The 17,722-nt window shown below is 50.9% G+C and overlaps 2 protein-coding genes across 9 annotated transcripts in view; both read left to right on the forward strand.

Moving 5' to 3' along the window:
- Positions 1-648: 648 nt before the first annotated feature.
- On the forward strand, positions 649-9,230 carry MOB3C (MOB kinase activator 3C). Of its 4 annotated transcripts, none has more exons than XM_010984704.3 (4): positions 649-1,085; positions 4,178-4,646; positions 6,796-6,998; positions 7,321-9,230. In XM_010984704.3, the coding sequence occupies exons 2-4, from the start codon at positions 4,229-4,231 to the stop codon at positions 7,348-7,350; spliced, it is 651 nt and encodes a 216-aa protein (XP_010983006.1). In that variant the 5' UTR covers positions 649-1,085; positions 4,178-4,228; the 3' UTR covers positions 7,351-9,230. The 4 variants fall into 4 exon arrangements, with proteins under 4 accessions (XP_010983006.1, XP_010983005.1, XP_064349688.1 ...); XM_010984703.3 differs by having other exon boundaries at positions 650-823; XM_064493618.1 differs by lacking the exons at positions 649-1,085; positions 7,321-9,230 and adding exons at positions 1,097-2,481; positions 5,992-6,074 and having other exon boundaries at positions 6,796-6,983.
- A 2,872-nt stretch (positions 9,231-12,102) lies between these two features.
- MKNK1 (MAPK interacting serine/threonine kinase 1) overlaps positions 12,103-17,722 on the forward strand; it is a 39,392-nt gene continuing 33,772 nt past the window's right edge. For 3 of the 5 annotated variants that reach the window (XM_031465056.2, XM_010984698.3, XM_031465058.2), the window contains exon 1: positions 12,109-12,219. The gene's annotated coding sequence lies outside the window, so the exon portion shown is untranslated. Of the gene's footprint in view, positions 12,220-17,722 lie in introns of all 5 variants that reach the window. The other 2 variants (XM_031465057.2, XM_064493620.1) reach the window with 2 other exon arrangements.

Below are 17,722 nucleotides of genomic sequence, written 5' to 3' on the forward strand. Positions count from 1 at the left end.
CAGGTCTTGAAGTGTTTGGATTTGGTTGGAAGAAAAGAAGTTTTTCCAAACTGGGAACAGCTGGAAAAAAGGTCTGGTGGGGGGAAATGGGGTGGCTTCGGACAGAGTGAGGAGAATCTGCCTGGCCTAAGCCAAGCCCCCAGCCCTGGTCAGGGAGGTGAAAGTCTGCTATTTGAGCAGAACAGTCCTTTGGGGCCAATCTTTTCAGTGCTGGGGTGAAGGGCTCAGCTCAAGATTCCTGATGCATACATGCATTCATTCACTCACTCAGCAATGGGTATTGCCATGCCTGCTATATGCCAGGCATTATGCCAGGAGCTGAGGGTATGGGAGTGGACAGGCCAGATCTGATCCTTACTGCGCTCAGGGACAAGTGAGACACAGATGATTCTAGGAGGGCAAGGAAACTACCATTATCTAGCACCTCCTTTGTTTCGGCTCCAGACAGAAGCAGGGCTTGTCCCCATTTTACAGTCGAGGAAACTGAGGCTGCCTCCTGAGAAGGCCAGCTGCTCAGTTAGTTCCTTTGCCGGCGGAAGCTGGGAGCACTGTATGGACTTTCCGGAAAGGCGGGGGTATTGGGAGGGGGGTCCCCTTTCCACGCCCCTTTCCCCCGCCCCTTTCCCCGCCCCGTGGCTGCAGCGTGGCTGGGCCGGGAGGGCCGGGGCGGAGTTGGCGTCGCCTTAGGGGCGGGAGGGCGACCGAGGGCCCAGCAGGGCAGGCAGGCTGACGGGCGAGAGGGCCGGTAGAAGGAGGCGACCACGCGATGGGGATGTGACCTGCGGCCAGACGAGGACTCGCGCTGACCCACCCGGCGGACCCCGTGAGTGAGCGCCGCGGCCCCCGCGGCCCCTGCGCTCACGGCCCAGGCTCGCTTCCACTTTCATTTCGTCAGCTGTCCTGGCGTGGCACCGTCCGGGGGCGACCTGCGCCCGGAGGCAGGCTGGCCACACTCCTTGGTCTGGGGTCCGGGACTAGGAGCTAGAAAGTCGGGGATGGGTTGGGGGCGCTTTGGTTGAGGAGGGCGTGTCTTCGGAGGCGGAAATTTCAGGCCGCTCCTCTGGGTCCTACGACCGGTCTATCCTGTAAGTTGGGCTGGGAAGAGAGGGGCATCGGGGACCCAGGGGGAGGCCGAGGGGTCGGCGTGGGTGGCTGAGCACCGCTGGGAAAAGCTGAGAGTCCTCGCCTCTACTTTTCTCTTGGTTCTCTGCCCTCAGCCGTCCCGCCCACCCCACCCATCCCACCACGCACACACATCGCACAACTCTAGGCTGGATTCTCCGTTCAAACTGGGGCCAGTCCCTGGCTGAGGTCCTGGGCCAGGCTTAGGGGAGTGGCAGGTGTGACCCTGGCAGGGGGCTGAGGGTCAGAGGCAGGCAGGGCCACTCTGGTCTTCATTTGGGAAATCCAGATGCCCACCCTGGGGGCCAGCCATCAATGGCCACTTCAGGAATAAAAGGACACCCAGATGGAAACAGGAGCTAAGAGAGGGAATGGCCATGGTTCAGGGAGGGGACTGAAATACTGTGAGAGATAGAAACTCAGAGCATGGGAGTGGGAAGTGAAGACACGAGTGGCATGGATAGAAGAGCACCTATCTGTCCCCCACCCCAAGCTTTCATTTTCCTGGGGAAGGACCCAAGCCTTGAAATTCTACAGCAAGAAGGTGGGACTCTGGCTCACTGGTCAGGACAGGCAAGTTGCTGTGGGGTGAGGGGGAGGGTCAGTGTGCAGAGGGAACAGGATTTAGGTCCATCTAGTTGGTGGGAAGATGCTTCCTCTTTCCCTCCATTTCCCTTTTTCCCCTTATCTCCACCAGACCAGCAATCAGCCAGGGCAGGAAAATGGTCCTTTACTCGTTGTCACGCCCCTCCTTATCCCAGTGTCCAGTTCTGCCACTGGAGATCCCCTGCCTATGACTTGCTACGTGAACACAGGCTCCTGAAGTCTCCTTACTGAGCCTCAGTTTCCCCATCTGTACAAGAAATGGGTTGGGCCAGTTGATTTCTCAGAGTTGTTTCAATCCTACGATTCTTGATTCAGAGCTTTCCTTAAAGCCTGAGCATTGACTATGTGCCAGACCCTGACCTAGGCTGGGGGGTGGGGCAGGTGGGGGACAGCAGTGGCCAAAGAGCAGCCTCCACCCAAGGACAAAGAGGTCTGGGTTCAGTAGAGAGGGCTGTGGGAGGAGGTAGCATTCAACCTGATCATGTGTAGTCAGGCCAAGGGCCGGTGTAAGAAAATACACAGGGGCAAGAGAATGAGGGGCGTGTTTAGGGGGTCAGGAAGAAGGCCAGGGTGGTAGGTTTAGGGAAGTGGAGCAGGAAAGCTAGGGTGAGGTGTTGAATACCAGGGTGAGGGTCTGCTGGTAGCTGTTGGTAAGGGGGTCTGTGCAAAGGTAGAGATCCCAGGGACCCTACAGAATTGCAGTGTCAGTGATTCCGGAAGCACCTGCCCCAAGCAGAGTTTAGCATGCAGGAGGTAAGTGAAGTGTGGAACTCTTCTCTTGGATCAGGAAGCTCAGGTCTCACACTGGGGACTTGTTTGGACAAGAAGTCGAGGGGCTGGGGATGTATGAGGTGACCCGCCATATCTTTGAGGCTTTTTTCTCAGGAGGACAAGGTCCTGCTGGGAGGCCTGCCTCTACTCTCCAAACTTCTCTCATTTTGCTTAACTTCACCCTCCTGGCCTGCATGTTATATGTACAAGGAAGAACCCTTGTTCCAGACTTCTCCTCCACTAGCTTGACTTGTTGTCTGACATGACTATCCACATGTGCTGTGCCTTTGGTTACAACACCCAGTTGTCACCTTGTTCCCACCCTCCATTCCCCAAACCTGTCCCAGTGTTACTAGAGATGTGAGAAAGGAAAATACCCCAGTGTCAGCTCTGAGGTCAAGGCCAGGCTTTGTGTCTGTATTTAAGTCTCAGTAAGGGTTAGAGTCCAGGGCTCAAATGGACCAGGGTCATGACCGTGTCAGAGTTCACCCTAGAGCCAAAGCTCAGTGCTCAGTCTGGGGTCAGGGGCAGTACTTGGCTAAATTCCAGTGGGTACCTGGGTCTGTATTTCCCAAGAGCTCACATACTCACAGGGGGAATTAGATGACTACCCTGGAAGTCCCAAAAACTTGGCCTATAAGTGACCCAGGAAGTTGCATGGGCCAAATCCATGCCTGCTCCAGGGGTCACCCAGCGGCCATGGATGAGACTAGAACCCAGGTCTCCTGCCTCTAAGCCTGGGGCTCTTATCACTGTCCCCAAAGTCTGTTCTGAATCTGAGATCCTTCAGTTATGAGAGGCAAAGCAAATTCTTCTGAATTCTGGATGGGCCCAGCTGGGTGATGTGACTGCATTTTCCCATCTCCCAGTGCCAGGCACATAGATGTGTTCTAAGAATATCTACTGAATATCAGGTGCATTGGGAGGGGCCAGTAGCTTGTTCAGGTTTGGTGTTTGGGTTTGGGTTTTAGGCTGGAGGAGGCTGGCTTGGAAGGCAGGATCTCTAGTCATTGCTGGAGGAAGTGGTGCCGTTCTAGACCTGCCATCCTCTCCCTCTCCTCCAGCGCCTGTAGCCACACTCAGAGGTCACCCAGCTGACCATATGAGGGCTCTTTCCCTTTTCAGAGTAATACAAGGAAAGGACATTTTTGGTAGAAAAGTCCCTCCTGCTCCCTGGGAATCCCCTGTGGCCGGATGGACTACGGGATATCCCAGAGGAAGCCACAGGCAGGGGGGCCCTTCCCTTCCCCCAGCACAATGCAGCCAGGCTCTCCCACGCTGCACCAGCTGGCCCATGGGACTCCCCCCAGAGGTCACCTCGTCCAGACCCTAGCCTCCTGGCAGGCCTACAGGAAGTCTCTGCCCCCTCCCTTAATGGTCCACAGCATGTCTGAGGAGCACTTGCTTGGAGCCCAGGCCCAGCCCTCTCTGAGACACAATGAAAGTGGAAAGGAAACAAAACAAGATGGAAGGGCTCTGGAGCTCGGCAGGGGTAGCTATGGCAGCCTGGAAATGGGGCCAGGCACTGGGCAGAGGGGTGAGGAGGGTTTAGCTTCCAGGCGGAGGCTGCAGAGGTTGGCCAAAAGCTGACAGGTGAGAGGGAAAAGATGTGCTGGGAAGTGAGGCTACTTGGTAAGGAGCTGATCACTGTGCTCCCCCATGCCCTTGGCCCTGGCAGGGCATCTGCAGGTCCTGCCCCCAGACATCTGGCGCTGAACCCTGGCTGGCCATGGCGCTATGCCTGAAGCAGGTGTTCGCCAAGGACAAGACGTTCAGGCCGCGGAAGCGCTTCGAGCCGGGCACACAGCGCTTTGAGCTGTACAAGAAGGCGCAGGCTTCGCTCAAGTCGGGCCTGGACCTGCGCAGTGTGGTCAGGCTGCCGCCGGGCGAGAACATTGATGACTGGATCGCCGTGCATGTGGTGGACTTCTTCAACCGCATCAACCTCATCTACGGCACCATGGCCGAGCGCTGCAGCGAGAGCAGCTGCCCGGTCATGGCCGGAGGGCCCCGCTACGAGTACCGCTGGCAGGACGAGCGCCAGTACCGGCGGCCGGCCAAGCTCTCGGCGCCACGCTACATGGCATTGCTCATGGACTGGATTGAGGGCCTCATCAACGACGAGGAGGTCTTTCCCACCCGCGTGGGTGAGTGCCGCCTGGCGGGCAGGGCGGGCCTGGCCGCTGAGGGAGGGGGCCAGCCGAGCCCATTGCACCGGTGAGGCGTTTGGTATGATACAGGAGTGTTGTAGAAGAGGAAACGGAGGCTCAGAGGGATTAAGTGCTCAAAATCAGGCATCTTGAGCAAGCACTGCCTGAATCCCAGTTTGGGACCTCTTTTTGTCTGAAGTTTGAATGTCCCTCTAGAGACCACTCTGGCAAGAGCAGGGTTCTGATTCTCAGAACCTTATAGAACGAGTGCATCAAGGTGCTGCTAGCAGATCACCCTCCTTGGGCTGATCTGACTTGCAGTCTCCTGGGAGTCCCCTCTGACTCCTGGCCCCAGGAAAGGGAAGGGGGTAAGGATTGGGGGGCTGGATGGTATTTCTACCTCAAGCGGCCCAGAAGGCAGAATTTTCCCTTGTCAGGCACAAGCCATGGGCCTTTTCTTACCTCAGCTGGGCAGCCTGGGCAGGTGTGGAAGGGAGGTGAGTGATGTCACCCTGGCCCTGCTTCCCCACCCAAGGGCAGTGAGAAGGGATGTCAGCTCAGGTGCTGAGCTGAGCAGGCTGTTCATCACAGCAGCCTCACCCACCTGGCCTTCTGTTCCTCTGTATTAAGACTATGGGAATCAGAGATGGGTGGGGCAGGGTGGTCAGGCCCAAAGAAGAGAAGTCTGAATGCTGAGGGCTTTGAGTCACAATTCTTTGCCCACACCCCTCCCCAGCTGGTACATTTCCTGCACTCTCATGCCCAACATGGGTATCTTCATTTCACATGGGAGGAAACTGAGGCCAAGAGAGGGACGGTACATTGAATCAGGAGGGACTCAGAACCGCAGCTCAGGTCTCTTGGGGCCCGTAGCCCCAAGTCTAAATGGGCAGGACAAGTCTCAGGGACCCCAGCTGGGCCTGGAAGGGCTCACCAGGAGACAGGTCTCAGCCCCACCCAAGAGCAGTGAGGAAGGAGAAGTGTGCAAGCGTGCAAGCCAATGTGGGCCTGATCTGGGTTCTTGTTCCCTTCTAGACTTAACCCCCAAGCCGGTGAGGTCCCAGGTGTCTGTGTCTTAATCCTGGTTGGCTCTGCCACAGCAGAGAAGAGGGTGTAGCCACCAAGATCTCCACCGTGAGCGTGGAGGACTATGCAGAAATTGTGCCTTTTTCACAGGTCCTGGACCTTCTCTCTGGCAGGATATGTGGTATTTATCTCTGAGGGGTGCTGCAGTGTGATGCAAAGAGGGTTTGAATCCTGCCTCCAGTCTGCACTAATTAATAGTTATGTGGCCTTGGACAAGTGGTTCTGCCTTTATGCACCTCCATTTTATCATATCTAGACTGGCTGTCCTACCCGTTACCACACCAGGCCAAAGGTGCAAGGGACCCAGCACAGGGCCTGGCTCACAGATGGAACGTTCTTGTAAGTGTTACTGACTCTTTGAAGGACAGAGATACCTGAACTAGTTTTTTTTTTTTTTTTTTTTTTTTATTGAAGTATCATCAGTTACAATGTGTCAGTTTTTGGTGTACAGCACAATGTCCCTGTCATGCATATACATACATATATACGTTTTCATATGAACTAGTTCTTGAAGAGTTAGTAATTCTCAAGATTAGGGTCTGGAGCCTACTGTGTGAATGTTGCGAAGGGGAAGGAGTCAGGCGGGGCTGGAGAGGGAGGTCAGAATTAGGTCCTGAAAGGCCTTGAACAGGTGCCATGATGGGAAGTTAGGATTCAGTCTTGAAGGCCCATATTTTTAAAATGGACCCCAGAGGTTGACAAACTCCCCTTGGAATTGCATCCAAGGGTGTGGTATGAGAGCACCTGCAGATGCACATATTCCTGGGGAGAGTTTTGGTATAACTTCCATTATAGTCTATGAAACAACAAGTTTGCAGAGTCCTGTCCAGGGTGGTGGGAAAATCTGGAAGAGGATTTGTATTTCAGTAGAGGAGAGACACAGTGAGATTTGTGCTTTATTAAAAAGGGAAGTATGGGAGAAAGCGAACTACGATCTCGGGGAAAGTACTAGGGAAGAGGCCATCCTGGGTACAGGCTGCCTGTGTGTGGGAGGCCAGGGTTGGGCAGAATTTCACCACCAGGATGCTGATGCCCCACTTCTGCCCATCCCACCCCCTAGGAGTTCCCTTCCCCAAGAACTTCCAGCAGGTCTGCACCAAGATCCTGACCCGCCTCTTCCGCGTCTTTGTACACGTCTACATCCACCACTTCGACAGCATCCTCAGCATGGGGGCCGAGGCACATGTCAACACCTGCTACAAGCACTTCTACTACTTCATCCGCGAGTTCAGCCTGGTGGACCAGCGGGAGCTGGAACCACTGGTGAGGCCAAGCCCCTACTGCCCTTCCCGAGCAGGGCTAGCCTCTGTGACTTTTCAGATCCAAAGGCTACGTGCTTTAAGAAAATCCAGTACCCAAGAAGATATATTAGGGAGCTGCAATCCATTTAACAATGGATTCTATACTTGAATAGCATATTCATCCAAGTGTCAGTTTACAAACCCAGATCTGCAACCTGGAGTTCAGGTAGGGGACAGGAAAGGACCAAACTCAGGCAGAAGAATAGCCATGTCCTGTGGTTTGGGAAGGGGCTGCCTGGAAGGTTGAGCTCTGACTGACCCCTCCCAACCTTGTGTTTCTGCAGAGGGAGATGACAGAGCGGATCTGTCACTGAGCCCAGGCCTGGACTTGTTGCCCATGAGATGGACCATCTGAACAGAGTGGCCAGGGGAGGAGACCCTCAGGAGTCTGGTAGCAGAGGAACCTGAAGGCGTGGGACCCTTCCACAGACCCAAAGCCCCTGGACTTCTGGTTCTCAGGAGTCTGCCCACACGTCCCCCTGACTGCTTGTGAGTGGGGAAGGGGAGAGTGTAAAGGTGGGCAGACAGGAGGAAAGAAGGAGCTAAACCCCTGGCGTGAAGTCTAGAGGGTTACTGCTCTGATACTTGACCCTTCCACGGTGGTTCCCAAGCCTGTTTGGGGAATGTGGATGTGGCTGAGGTGGTGGCCAGAAAGGTACAAGAGTGTGAGCCACCTGTGTGTGAGTGGACACAGATGACGTGTGTGTATCTGTGGCTATGCGTGTGATTTTGACCATGGGGTGTGTCTGTGAGAGCTAGCTGCCTTAGACCCTTCCTGGCACATACTAGGCCCTCCATAAATCTTAGGTAAGTTGATAGATGGAAGGAAGTAGGGATTAGGGCCATCAGATCATGACCACTGTAGGAGTGATGACAAGTCAGTGTCCCCATTTGGTGTGTCTGACCATGAGTGTAAGTGCACAGAATGTGGTTGTAGATGTAGCTCCATGTTTGAACCTTCCAGGCTACCGTCTTCCATCAGCATGAGTTCTGGGGAGTAGGGGGAGGTAGGAAGGGGGACTCTGCCCTGAGTACCTTAAGCCCTGGCCCATCTCAGGCACAGGTTCTGATTTGCTCAGCCAGAGATGCCCATGAACTGTCATTTCACTCATCCGTCTGCCTCCAGGAAGGCCTGGTTAAAGACAGTCTCCTGGGTATTGGGGGTGATCTCTCATGTCCACAAAGGTCCCCAGTCCTTAAATCAGTAATCATATACTCCAGTCTAGCTCCCTTAATCTCCAGATGTAATTGCGAGAATCTGAAGCCCAGCACAAGATAATCCTCCAACCCATGGAGCTAGTGAACTTGCATTGGGAAACTCTGGAGCCTTGTCTCCCATCTGGGGCATTGAGGACCACATAGCTACTGAATGGACTCTTCCAGGCTTAGAGAGCCCCTGTCCTGCAACTACCTGCCTCCCTCCCAACCATCCCTAAGACATTCCAGCTGGTTGGATCTCAGAGAAGATCTATCCGCAGAGAAACTGGGATGTTGATTCAGGGCTCCATTACTCAGCGCCTCCATGCCCAGCCCTGTGCCCAGACCCATAGGTGGGGAAACTGAGGCAGGGACAGGGCTCTCCCCTCCCAGAGGCTCCATGCTGGGAGATCAGGATGGAGAGCCAGAAGGGACCTGAGGATCATCCAGTCTCACTCACAGAATCATTCATGTGCCTAGAAGGAAAGTGAAGCTAGGAGGAGAGGGAAGAGAGACTGTTCAGCACCTCCCAGCAAGGCTTTTGTGGAGGTGGAGTAGAAACCAAGGGGTTCTGACTCCCACCCACAGCCTGTGGATTACTGCACAGGGAGATGAGATGCACGTGGACAGAGGGGTTGACTGCCCTTCTCCCGGATACAGCTGTTCCTGCTTTCAACAAGGATTTCTAGCTTCATGCCAGAGTGCCCACCACCCCCTCAGGTCTGCTGGGGTTGTCTGCTGAGCCAAGCTTCCAAAATCATGCCCCTCTCCATGGCCCAGCAGCTGCCCGCTCTCTGGGGAAGCAGATGGGGCTCCTGGGGCCAGCCAGCTGGACCTGGGACAGCTGCCTCCAGAGAAGCTCCCAGAAGAAACACTGGCCTGACAGCTTTGCCAGAAGCTCTGACATGAAGGGGGGTCATAGCTTCCCCCAAGGAGGACTGCGGATTGGAAAATGGATTCTAGACTATGGCCAGTGCCGACCATTGAGGTGGGTGGGATGGGGGGTGGGGGTGGGGGGAATCTATTTTTGTGAAACAGAGGGAAATTTTATTGTTGTTATTTTTGGTAAAATAAAGGAGGCAAACTAAAAGCCCTGGTGGGAATCTGTGGTCTGGGTGCCACATGTGTCTTAGGCAGGCTGTGGAAGGAACTGGGCCAAAGTGGGGCAGGGAGGCTTTTGTCTTGAGATCCTGGGCCATGTGGAGGGGCTGGCTGGTGTGGTCATGTCTGGCCCAGCTCTACAGGGTGGAGACACCAAGGTTTTCCCAGGGCTCTAAGAACTCAAGACCCAGAATTCCTGGGCTAGGCTAGGACCCTCGGAGTGGGGAGGGCTGGTGCTGAGTGGGGAAATCAGTCTCTTGGGAGAGTCTTTCCTTGTTCTAGCTCAGGTCACCTGGCACTAGCTATTCTCACCCCACCCCCTTAATCTGGGTGCTTTATTGAGGCTAATGGGTTAAAGTCCAGGGCAGAAATAAGAGTCCTAACCCTAATCATAGCAGAGGAAGCCCTTCTCAAAAGTAGGCCATTTGTTGGGTGCTGGCTAGAGCTCCAAGTTGGGGTGGCAGGACATGGGGCTGTCTCCTGAGCTCATTCCCCAGGAGAAGCTGGTGGCTCCGAGCTCAGGTCTTGCTGTCATTCCACTGCCCCTTACCCTCTAGCTGCCCAGACAAGAGCTGAAAAATAGCTTGATTCTTAAGAGTTAGGAAAGGCCCACCAAGAGCTCTTCCTTCTACCTGGCTTTGTGTAGCTGCTCTTCTGGGAGATAGAGACCAGGGTTCCAGTCCCAGCCCAGCTGCCATGGTACCCTGGCAGGCCCCTTTCCCCTCTAGACCCCCATCTACTTCATGACCAGGTGTGGGAGTGAGGGACTCATTGATCTCTAAGCTCCTTCATTATTCACAGTCTGTGGATCATTCACAATAATAATAATTAATACTCTCTGTTAGGTACAGCTCTAAATGCTTGACATTTAATAGCTTGTTGAATCACATTTGTCTTTGGTGAGCTGCCTGGCTTCCTTCCTGGCACCCAGTCTCCCTCCTTTCACTGCTTTAGGATCTGTAGGACCCTCCACTCTGCTGCCTCTTCTTCTGGCTTATCAGAGGAGGCCCCAGTCCAGAATCCTAAAAGGTGGTTCTACTTGCACATTTCCTATGACAGGTCAGTCACTACCTCCTCAATTACTGGACATCTCAGAAACTGAAGGCTCTGGGTTCATACAGAATATGCCATGTGAGGGTAGATTTATCTCAGAACTGTGTGGCCAAGGCCTGCATCTCACATGGGAATGTGTGAATACATCAGGAAGCCCTCACAAAACTGCTTTGAGAAATTCAGAGAGGGATGCTTGGAGAAGACTAAACAGAGAAAGGAGGAGATAGAAGAGAGAGCCGAGGCCTCAGTGACACAGAGAAAAGAGACCTCCACAGGGCAAAACTTGGCAGGAGAGGATTCTGGGAGAGGCAATGTATTGAGGGTAGAGGGATAATTTCGTTGAGCAGCCAGGATGCAAAAGGCTTTGTTTTCCTGCTGGTTCAAGATCCATAAAAATATTTGGAGCAGGGAACAGGGAAGCAAGCCATTCTCCCCACCTTGGGACAGAGCATTCACCTGAGTAAAGGATGCCCCACTACCCTCGGCCCCCATGAACACTGCAGCCTCTTTGAGGTTTCCCGCTGCCACTCCCTAGGAGCTGTGGGAAGTGTGTGCTGAAGGGAGTCACAGGGATGGTTAAAGCTCCATCTGATCTGGGGAGACTTTCCTTAAGCCCTTCCTCCTCTGAGATCCCCCAGAGCTTTCATCTCTGGTTGCCATGTGGGGGAAATAGCCATGTTGAGAACCTAGGTTGGAACATAGGCCTGAGTGACTCAGAATCATCTGGCTATTGGACATTCAGGGAACAGAGATGAGAACAGGCCAGCATGGCCTCTGAGCTGAAGCTTGGATGGACCTGAAAGGTGATGGTGGGAGAGGTCAACATGTACAGGGGCCTTCAAGTTAGAATGAAGAGATTCTGGAATGACTGAATACAGACGCTTGGGAGAAGCTTCCCCCTTCCCCCCCCCCCCCACGCTCTTCAGCTTTCATCCAGATTGGGAAATCTAGCAAATCCCTGAAATGTCCCCCAATGTTCCAAACCTCCTTCCATCATACAGATGAGAAAACTGAGCCCAGAAGGGAAAGGGAACAAACGTTTGTCAGGTGCCTGATGCGAAGGGAGTTCAAGAGGCTCTTTAATTAGCATTGCTCACCAGACCCTCACAGCAACCCTGACACAGGCAGGGAAGGGATGTTTACTTCCATTTCACAACGGAGGAAGCACACTCAGAGTCAGGACCTGTCTTAACCCCAAGTCAGCACTCTCATTCCCTCATCATACTTGCAGCCTGGGGGAGGGACTGGCGGCTGGTTGAAACGTTAATTTATTTGCAGTTGATTTTCTCCAAGAAATGAACTTTTACGTTTTTTATTTTGAACTACTGGGGGTAATGCTTTACTCAGGAAGAAATTCTCATGGTGAAAGTACAGCTAAATCTTTTAAGAAGTTTTACAGAATTAGTTCTCGTTTTAAAAGAGACTGGCGGCATTTCCCCATACAGAAAGGGGATTTTTAAAAAATTCCTTCCTGGGATGGACTCTCGGTAAATAAAATTACACCTGCCCTGCTCGGCCTCCCCTACCCGGCGCTTCCCGACCGGCATTCCTAAAATACAGCGTCGGAAGGCGCTGAGCCCCGCCCCCTACTCCGGCAACCGCCCCTCCCCCTCTCCTACCACGCCTGCGCAAAATTTAGCTCGTCTCCACCCTCTCCCTGGGTTATCCATAGGACGCAGGCGCAGCCCCGCCCCCTCACGCCCCTCTTAGGTCGGGCCCGCCCCTCGAGCCTAGTACCGCCTCTTCCGCGTTCTCGGTGGAGCGATCTGCAGGTAGGGGTGCGCGCGACCAGCCCCGCGGGGAGTCAACTGAGGAAAAGACCGGACAGCGAGGTACCCCTGCCAGTGAAATGGGGCGGGGGGACCTGTGAATGAATCGCGTGCCCGGGACAAAGCAGTTAGGGCCTTCAGAACGGCCCGAGGTCACGACCCGTTTCTGCTGCGGGGGGTGGACAGCCAAAGCGGACGCTTCTTTAGGGCTCTTCTTAGGGCTCGGTCTGAGACCTAGCAGGGCGCCGTCTGTGATGAGCTGTGGGCGCAGCATGCGTGTCCGGTCCGGGCTTAGCCAGTGCCTGGGGTCGGGGCTTGGTTTGTGACAGGTGTCGGAGGTCGGAACTCAGCCTGGGGCCAATTTTCGAGACTCAGTCTCTATCAGGCTGTATGGCTGGACTCAGGCAGTCCAACATCATGAATAGTTTTTCATGTGAGGAATATATCATTTCTGTATACTACCCTGTTTTAAAGTTAACTATTTTCACTGAAAAGTTCCTGACATATGCGGGTTGCTGTACAGTGGGGAGAGAAAATTGTATCAGGTGTGGTCTCTCTCCTTAGGGAGTTTCCAGGCTGCCTGTCAGATGGGCAGTAGCAGATCAGAGGCCAGCAAGGGGAACAGGATAGAAGTGTTGGAAGTGCTTGACTTTGGGTCAGGCAGTCTTGGGTTCAGATCTCACCTCTGCCACGTCCTAGCTGTGTGTCCTTGGGCAAGTCATTTCTCCTCTCATAGCTTCAATTTCTCCTATATAAAAAGGGCATAGGATGGTCATTGTGAAGGTTGAATAGGATTACATGAGTCACCTAGTATGGCACCTGTCATGAAATGGGTGCTGAATACTTGATGTGTGAAACAGGTGTGATTTCTAAGAATTAAGTCATTTTGGATTGCGGTACTTTAGAGAGGCCCTGGGAGAAGAGCTAAGGTGACCTAGGTCTTGAAGCTTCAGTGGGATTTATAGGTGGAACTGACCTTGCAGGCTGGGTCAGTGCTTATTGACCATTGCCCATGTGCCCAGCATGGTTCGTGCATATCGGTTCACGGGATCCTCAGCCATTGACCAAGTGCTTTCAGCCCCTCTAAATAGGGCTTGGCTGGAAGTGATGTAAAGAGGAGGATCTAGGGTTGGTTTTTTATGTGGAGCTGGGCCAGCTGGTGCCCCTCCCCAACTTCTCCCACATCAGCTCTTCCCTTTCTGTGATCCGTAGGGTTAATTGTGTTCTCGACTTTGGGAAGCCTGTTATGCTAGCTGATTTTGATGGTTAGAGGGCCTGGCAAAGGAACACCTCTTAAACTCAGATTGCATGAAAGTGAACCATGGCAGAGAGAAGCACTGTGAACAGGAGCTGTTGGATTCCAGCACATGCTTATAAAACACGTGTAGTCTCCTGTTACATGATCCCATAGTAATCTAGTAATTTGATTTCTCTTGCATCCTTTTCATGGGTGCCCATGTGATCTTCCTGAGATGTATTGTATTATCTCTGCTCAGAAGCCTTGGTGGGCCTCATTGTCTATTACATAGAGTTTGAACTCCTCAACCTCATGGGCCGGTCCCTCTATAATCTAGTCTTCTGCCCTGTTTCCCTTTGTTCTCCCAAACCTGCACCCTGTGCCCCAGGCAAAATAACCTAGCTTTTTTTCCCTTCAGACACTCCCTTTGTTCCCCATGTTCCTTTGCCTATATTCCCTCTTCCTAGAGTTCCGCCTCCTCATCTTTCAAGGCCTATGTCTCATGTGACCTGTTAGTGAAACTTCTCTGATTGCCCTGCTGGATTAATTGCCCCCCTTCCATCTTCTGTAACAGAGGCTGCACCTCGAATGTAGCTCTGATCACAGTCTGCCTTGGGATATGTCACCCCATGTGTACTCTTGAGTACATTGGTGGAAAGGGACCGTGTTGTTTCATCCCTCCTCTGCCTGGCACATAGTAGGCCTCTGCAGTGTTTGTGGTTGAATGAGTCAGTCTCATTTTTTATTTACTCGCTTTAGTCTTTGTTTTATGAGCTTTCAGGTTCAGAGTGGGCCTGTGTGTTCTTCCTTTTCTTTGTGCCTAAGGAGAACCCTAGTTTAGATCTGCGATGCTCTAATTACAGACATCAAAGGCAAGAAAGTGCAGGAATTCTGCACAAGGCAGGATTCTTTGTTGCTGCTATTGTTTTCAGACTCTTGTCTTGCCTTTGCTGTGAGTTTTGTTGGAAGGAGGTAGTGCTCTGTTCAGGAACCTGCACTGAATGTGATATAGTTCACAGGGGAAAGTGCACAGGTGGTTTACTAATCAGTTGTCCTGCCCTTGGCCTTGGCCTTGGCCTCTCTCCTCTGGGAACCAGCAGCTACAATTTTTCCTTGCCAATAGCTTCAGCATCTGGAACAGAAGACTCTGTTGATCATAGAAAAATATACCCAGTTGAAGGTAAAAGGGGCTTGGGAACCATCTGGTTCTACTTCTTCAATTTTACAGATGGGGGAAGGCCTGCAGAGGGGAAAGGACTTGATCAAGATTGGACAAGACATCAGTCAGTGGTGGAGATAGTACTAGAAGTGAAAAGTCTTGATTCTTTTTCCAGGCTAGTACATTGTTAATATAATATCTAACATGTATTGAGCACTTACTTTGTGGCAGATACTGTTTTAAGTGCTTTGTATGTAACATCTCAAAACTCTATTTTGTAGACTTGGGAACTGAGGCAGCTAGAAATCATTCAGATCTACTTTTGGATTCCACAACTCTGCTTTTTTATATGATTTTAATGGCTGTCATCTCCTAGCCAGTGGAGTGGAACAATTCTCCAAAGAGCTTACTTCCAGATAACCCTACCTCTATGAATGAGAGATGTCCTGCCGGCCATGTCTGCCTGCATCCTGAAGAGATACCTCGAGAGGAATCAGAGTGTGTTGAAAGAATGGATGAAGGAATGAAGCAAACCAATCTATTAGTGGCCCTTAGTTTAGGAATACTAGTATACTTTAAAAATTGCATATTTATCAAGTCAGGCAATAAAAGCAGAGTTTTAGAATAAACTCAGTCCAGGATCTTTCTGTAAAGATCCCCAGTCAATGGTGGCAAAGATTCAATTCAATACACACATATTGAGCTCTTGCTATGTACAAGACCCTGGTATTGAGAAATACACACAGAGGAGAACAGCACATTTCCTGCCCACCTATAAGTAATTGTCTTCTCAGAGCCTTCTCCCTCCAGTGTAGTTGGGAAGATAGATAAGTACATAAATAACTGAAATCAGACTGACTATAGTAAATGTAGTAAAGAATGTAAACAAAGTGGGAGTTTGGGAAGAGGAGAAATCAATCCCAACATGACCAAAGAGGGTCTAGGAAGGATTCCTGAAGGTGGAAGATTTATGCTGGGCCTTGGAGGAAGTGAGAAGGAGCCATTTGAGCGAGGGTCTGGAGAGAGATAAAGAGAGAGAGAGAGAGAGGGAGGGAGAGAGAGAGAGAGAGAGGGAGTGTGTGTGTGTGTTGCAGGAGAGGAATGGAGATGGTGAGGAAGGGAAATAAGCTGAAATGGTGGATTGTGGCCAAAATGGAGAGAGGGGTATGGGAAGAAAAACACTGACATTTATCCAGTCTCTACTCTGCTTTGTGGCTAACAGTATGTTAGATGCATTACACACTAATTTATTTAATCCTCACAATCCTGTAATATGGAGATATTTAGACCCAATTTAAAGATGAAGAAACCAGACCTCAGAATGATTAAAGTGATTTACCCAAGATCAGGTAACTAGTGAGTGACAGAGCTTGGTCCAGACCTGTGAGTGTTAGATTCAGAGACCCATGTTCTTTTCCTTATGCTGCAAGGCTCCAAAGGCCAGCATTAGGGATATATTTACTCTGGCTACAGAATGGAGGCTAGTCTGGAGCAAAGAGTGTCTGAGAATGGGGTCATCAACGAGGAAGCTGTTGGAATAGTACAGTCCAGGCTTAAACTGTGGACTACTGATCTTGTATGGAAGCTACCTGGTCTAAGACTGCTTGATTGGTTTAATATATGAGCATTTTGGCAGCTCCTGTAGTACCATTAAACAGTGCGTTGCCATCTTAAGTAACAGAATCTTAGAATCAGTCTACAGAGGCTGCTGGCACCCTGATAGTTCAGGCACAGACTCTGATGTGAGATTAGCAATTCATTATAACAGTATCTGGGGAGGGAGCCTATTTGGCACATACTGTTCCTTCATTTTCTCACCCTCACATTCAACAAGAATCTATAATGGAGGAAAGAGGACTACACTTGCAGTCAAGAGGCTGGCATTCAAGTCCTTGTTCTGTTCGTCATCATCCATGAGTCTTTGACCTTAGCTTCATTCTTTGGAATATGGGAGTGTTTTTGGTTCACGTCTGAGGTCTCTTCTCTTGCTAATGTCTTGTGTTGCTTTACTCTTCCTGGCTGGGGGCAGTATAAGGAAGTAGCTGAGAATATGAACCTGGACTCAGAAAGTATAGGGTTTAAATTGCAGCCTCTCATCCTTCTTAAAAGGAGACAGTAGTTAGGTGTAGACTCTAGAGTTGAACTGCGTGGTTTTGAGTCCTGGCTCTGTCACTTGCTAGCTGTGTGACTTGGGCAAATTATTTTACCTTCCTGGGTCTTAATTTCTTCACCTGTGAAACAGGGATACAGATATTACCTACCTTTTGAGATTGTTATAAGGATTAAGATAGCTTATGTTAAACACTTAGCACAGTGCTTAGCACATAGTAAGTGCTCAATGAATGGTAGCTTTAATAGTAATAATATGAACAATTATTATCAATATCCAGTTAGGTATTGTTTTTGTGGAATGTATATTTCTTAGGGCCATTTTCCCTACTGTCTTATTCTAACATTGTTGCCTTCTTTTTCTTTCCACTGTCCCATCAGGAAAATTTGAAATACAGCCATACCTCGTTTTATTGCACTTTCCAGATGTTGTGTTTCTTACACATTAAAAATTTGTGGCAACCCAGTGTTGTCAGACGATGGCTAGCATTTTTTAGCAATAAAAAATTTTTAAATAAAGTATGTACTTTTTTTTAGACATAATGCTATTGCATACGTGCCAGACTACTGTATAGTGTAGGCATAACTTTTATATGCACTGAGAAACCAAAAAATTTGTGTGACTTGCTTTATTACGATATTCACTTTATTGCCATAATCTGGAACTGAACCCGCAATATCGCCAAAGTATGCCTGTACTAGATTGTTCCATCACTGGATTGCTAAGTGTGATATGACAGAGTGTGCCCGCAGGAAGAGGGGGCAATGAAAAGTCAGTGGCTCATTAGAAAATCTTACCCAACTTGTATTTTCACCCACCTGTTCTCCACAACAAACAGGAACAGGGCAGCATATTCATTTCCTTTTGCACAGCCTTCGACAAAAGTGCTCAGCAAAACCCTTCCAATTCACTTGCCAAAAAGTACAGTAACAGTATCTCTGGAAAAGTGGTGCCTAACTTGGTTCTTCTTTCTCTCCAGCTTAAGCCGCTCTGGCCTTAACGTAAGCCACTTTTTCTTGTTCCATTTTCCATGAATATGGAAAAGTTCCTTCTGATTATA

Source organism: Camelus dromedarius, chromosome 14, assembly GCF_036321535.1.
Source record: "Camelus dromedarius isolate mCamDro1 chromosome 14, mCamDro1.pat, whole genome shotgun sequence".
Classification (NCBI taxonomy): Eukaryota; Metazoa; Chordata; class Mammalia; order Artiodactyla; family Camelidae; genus Camelus; species Camelus dromedarius.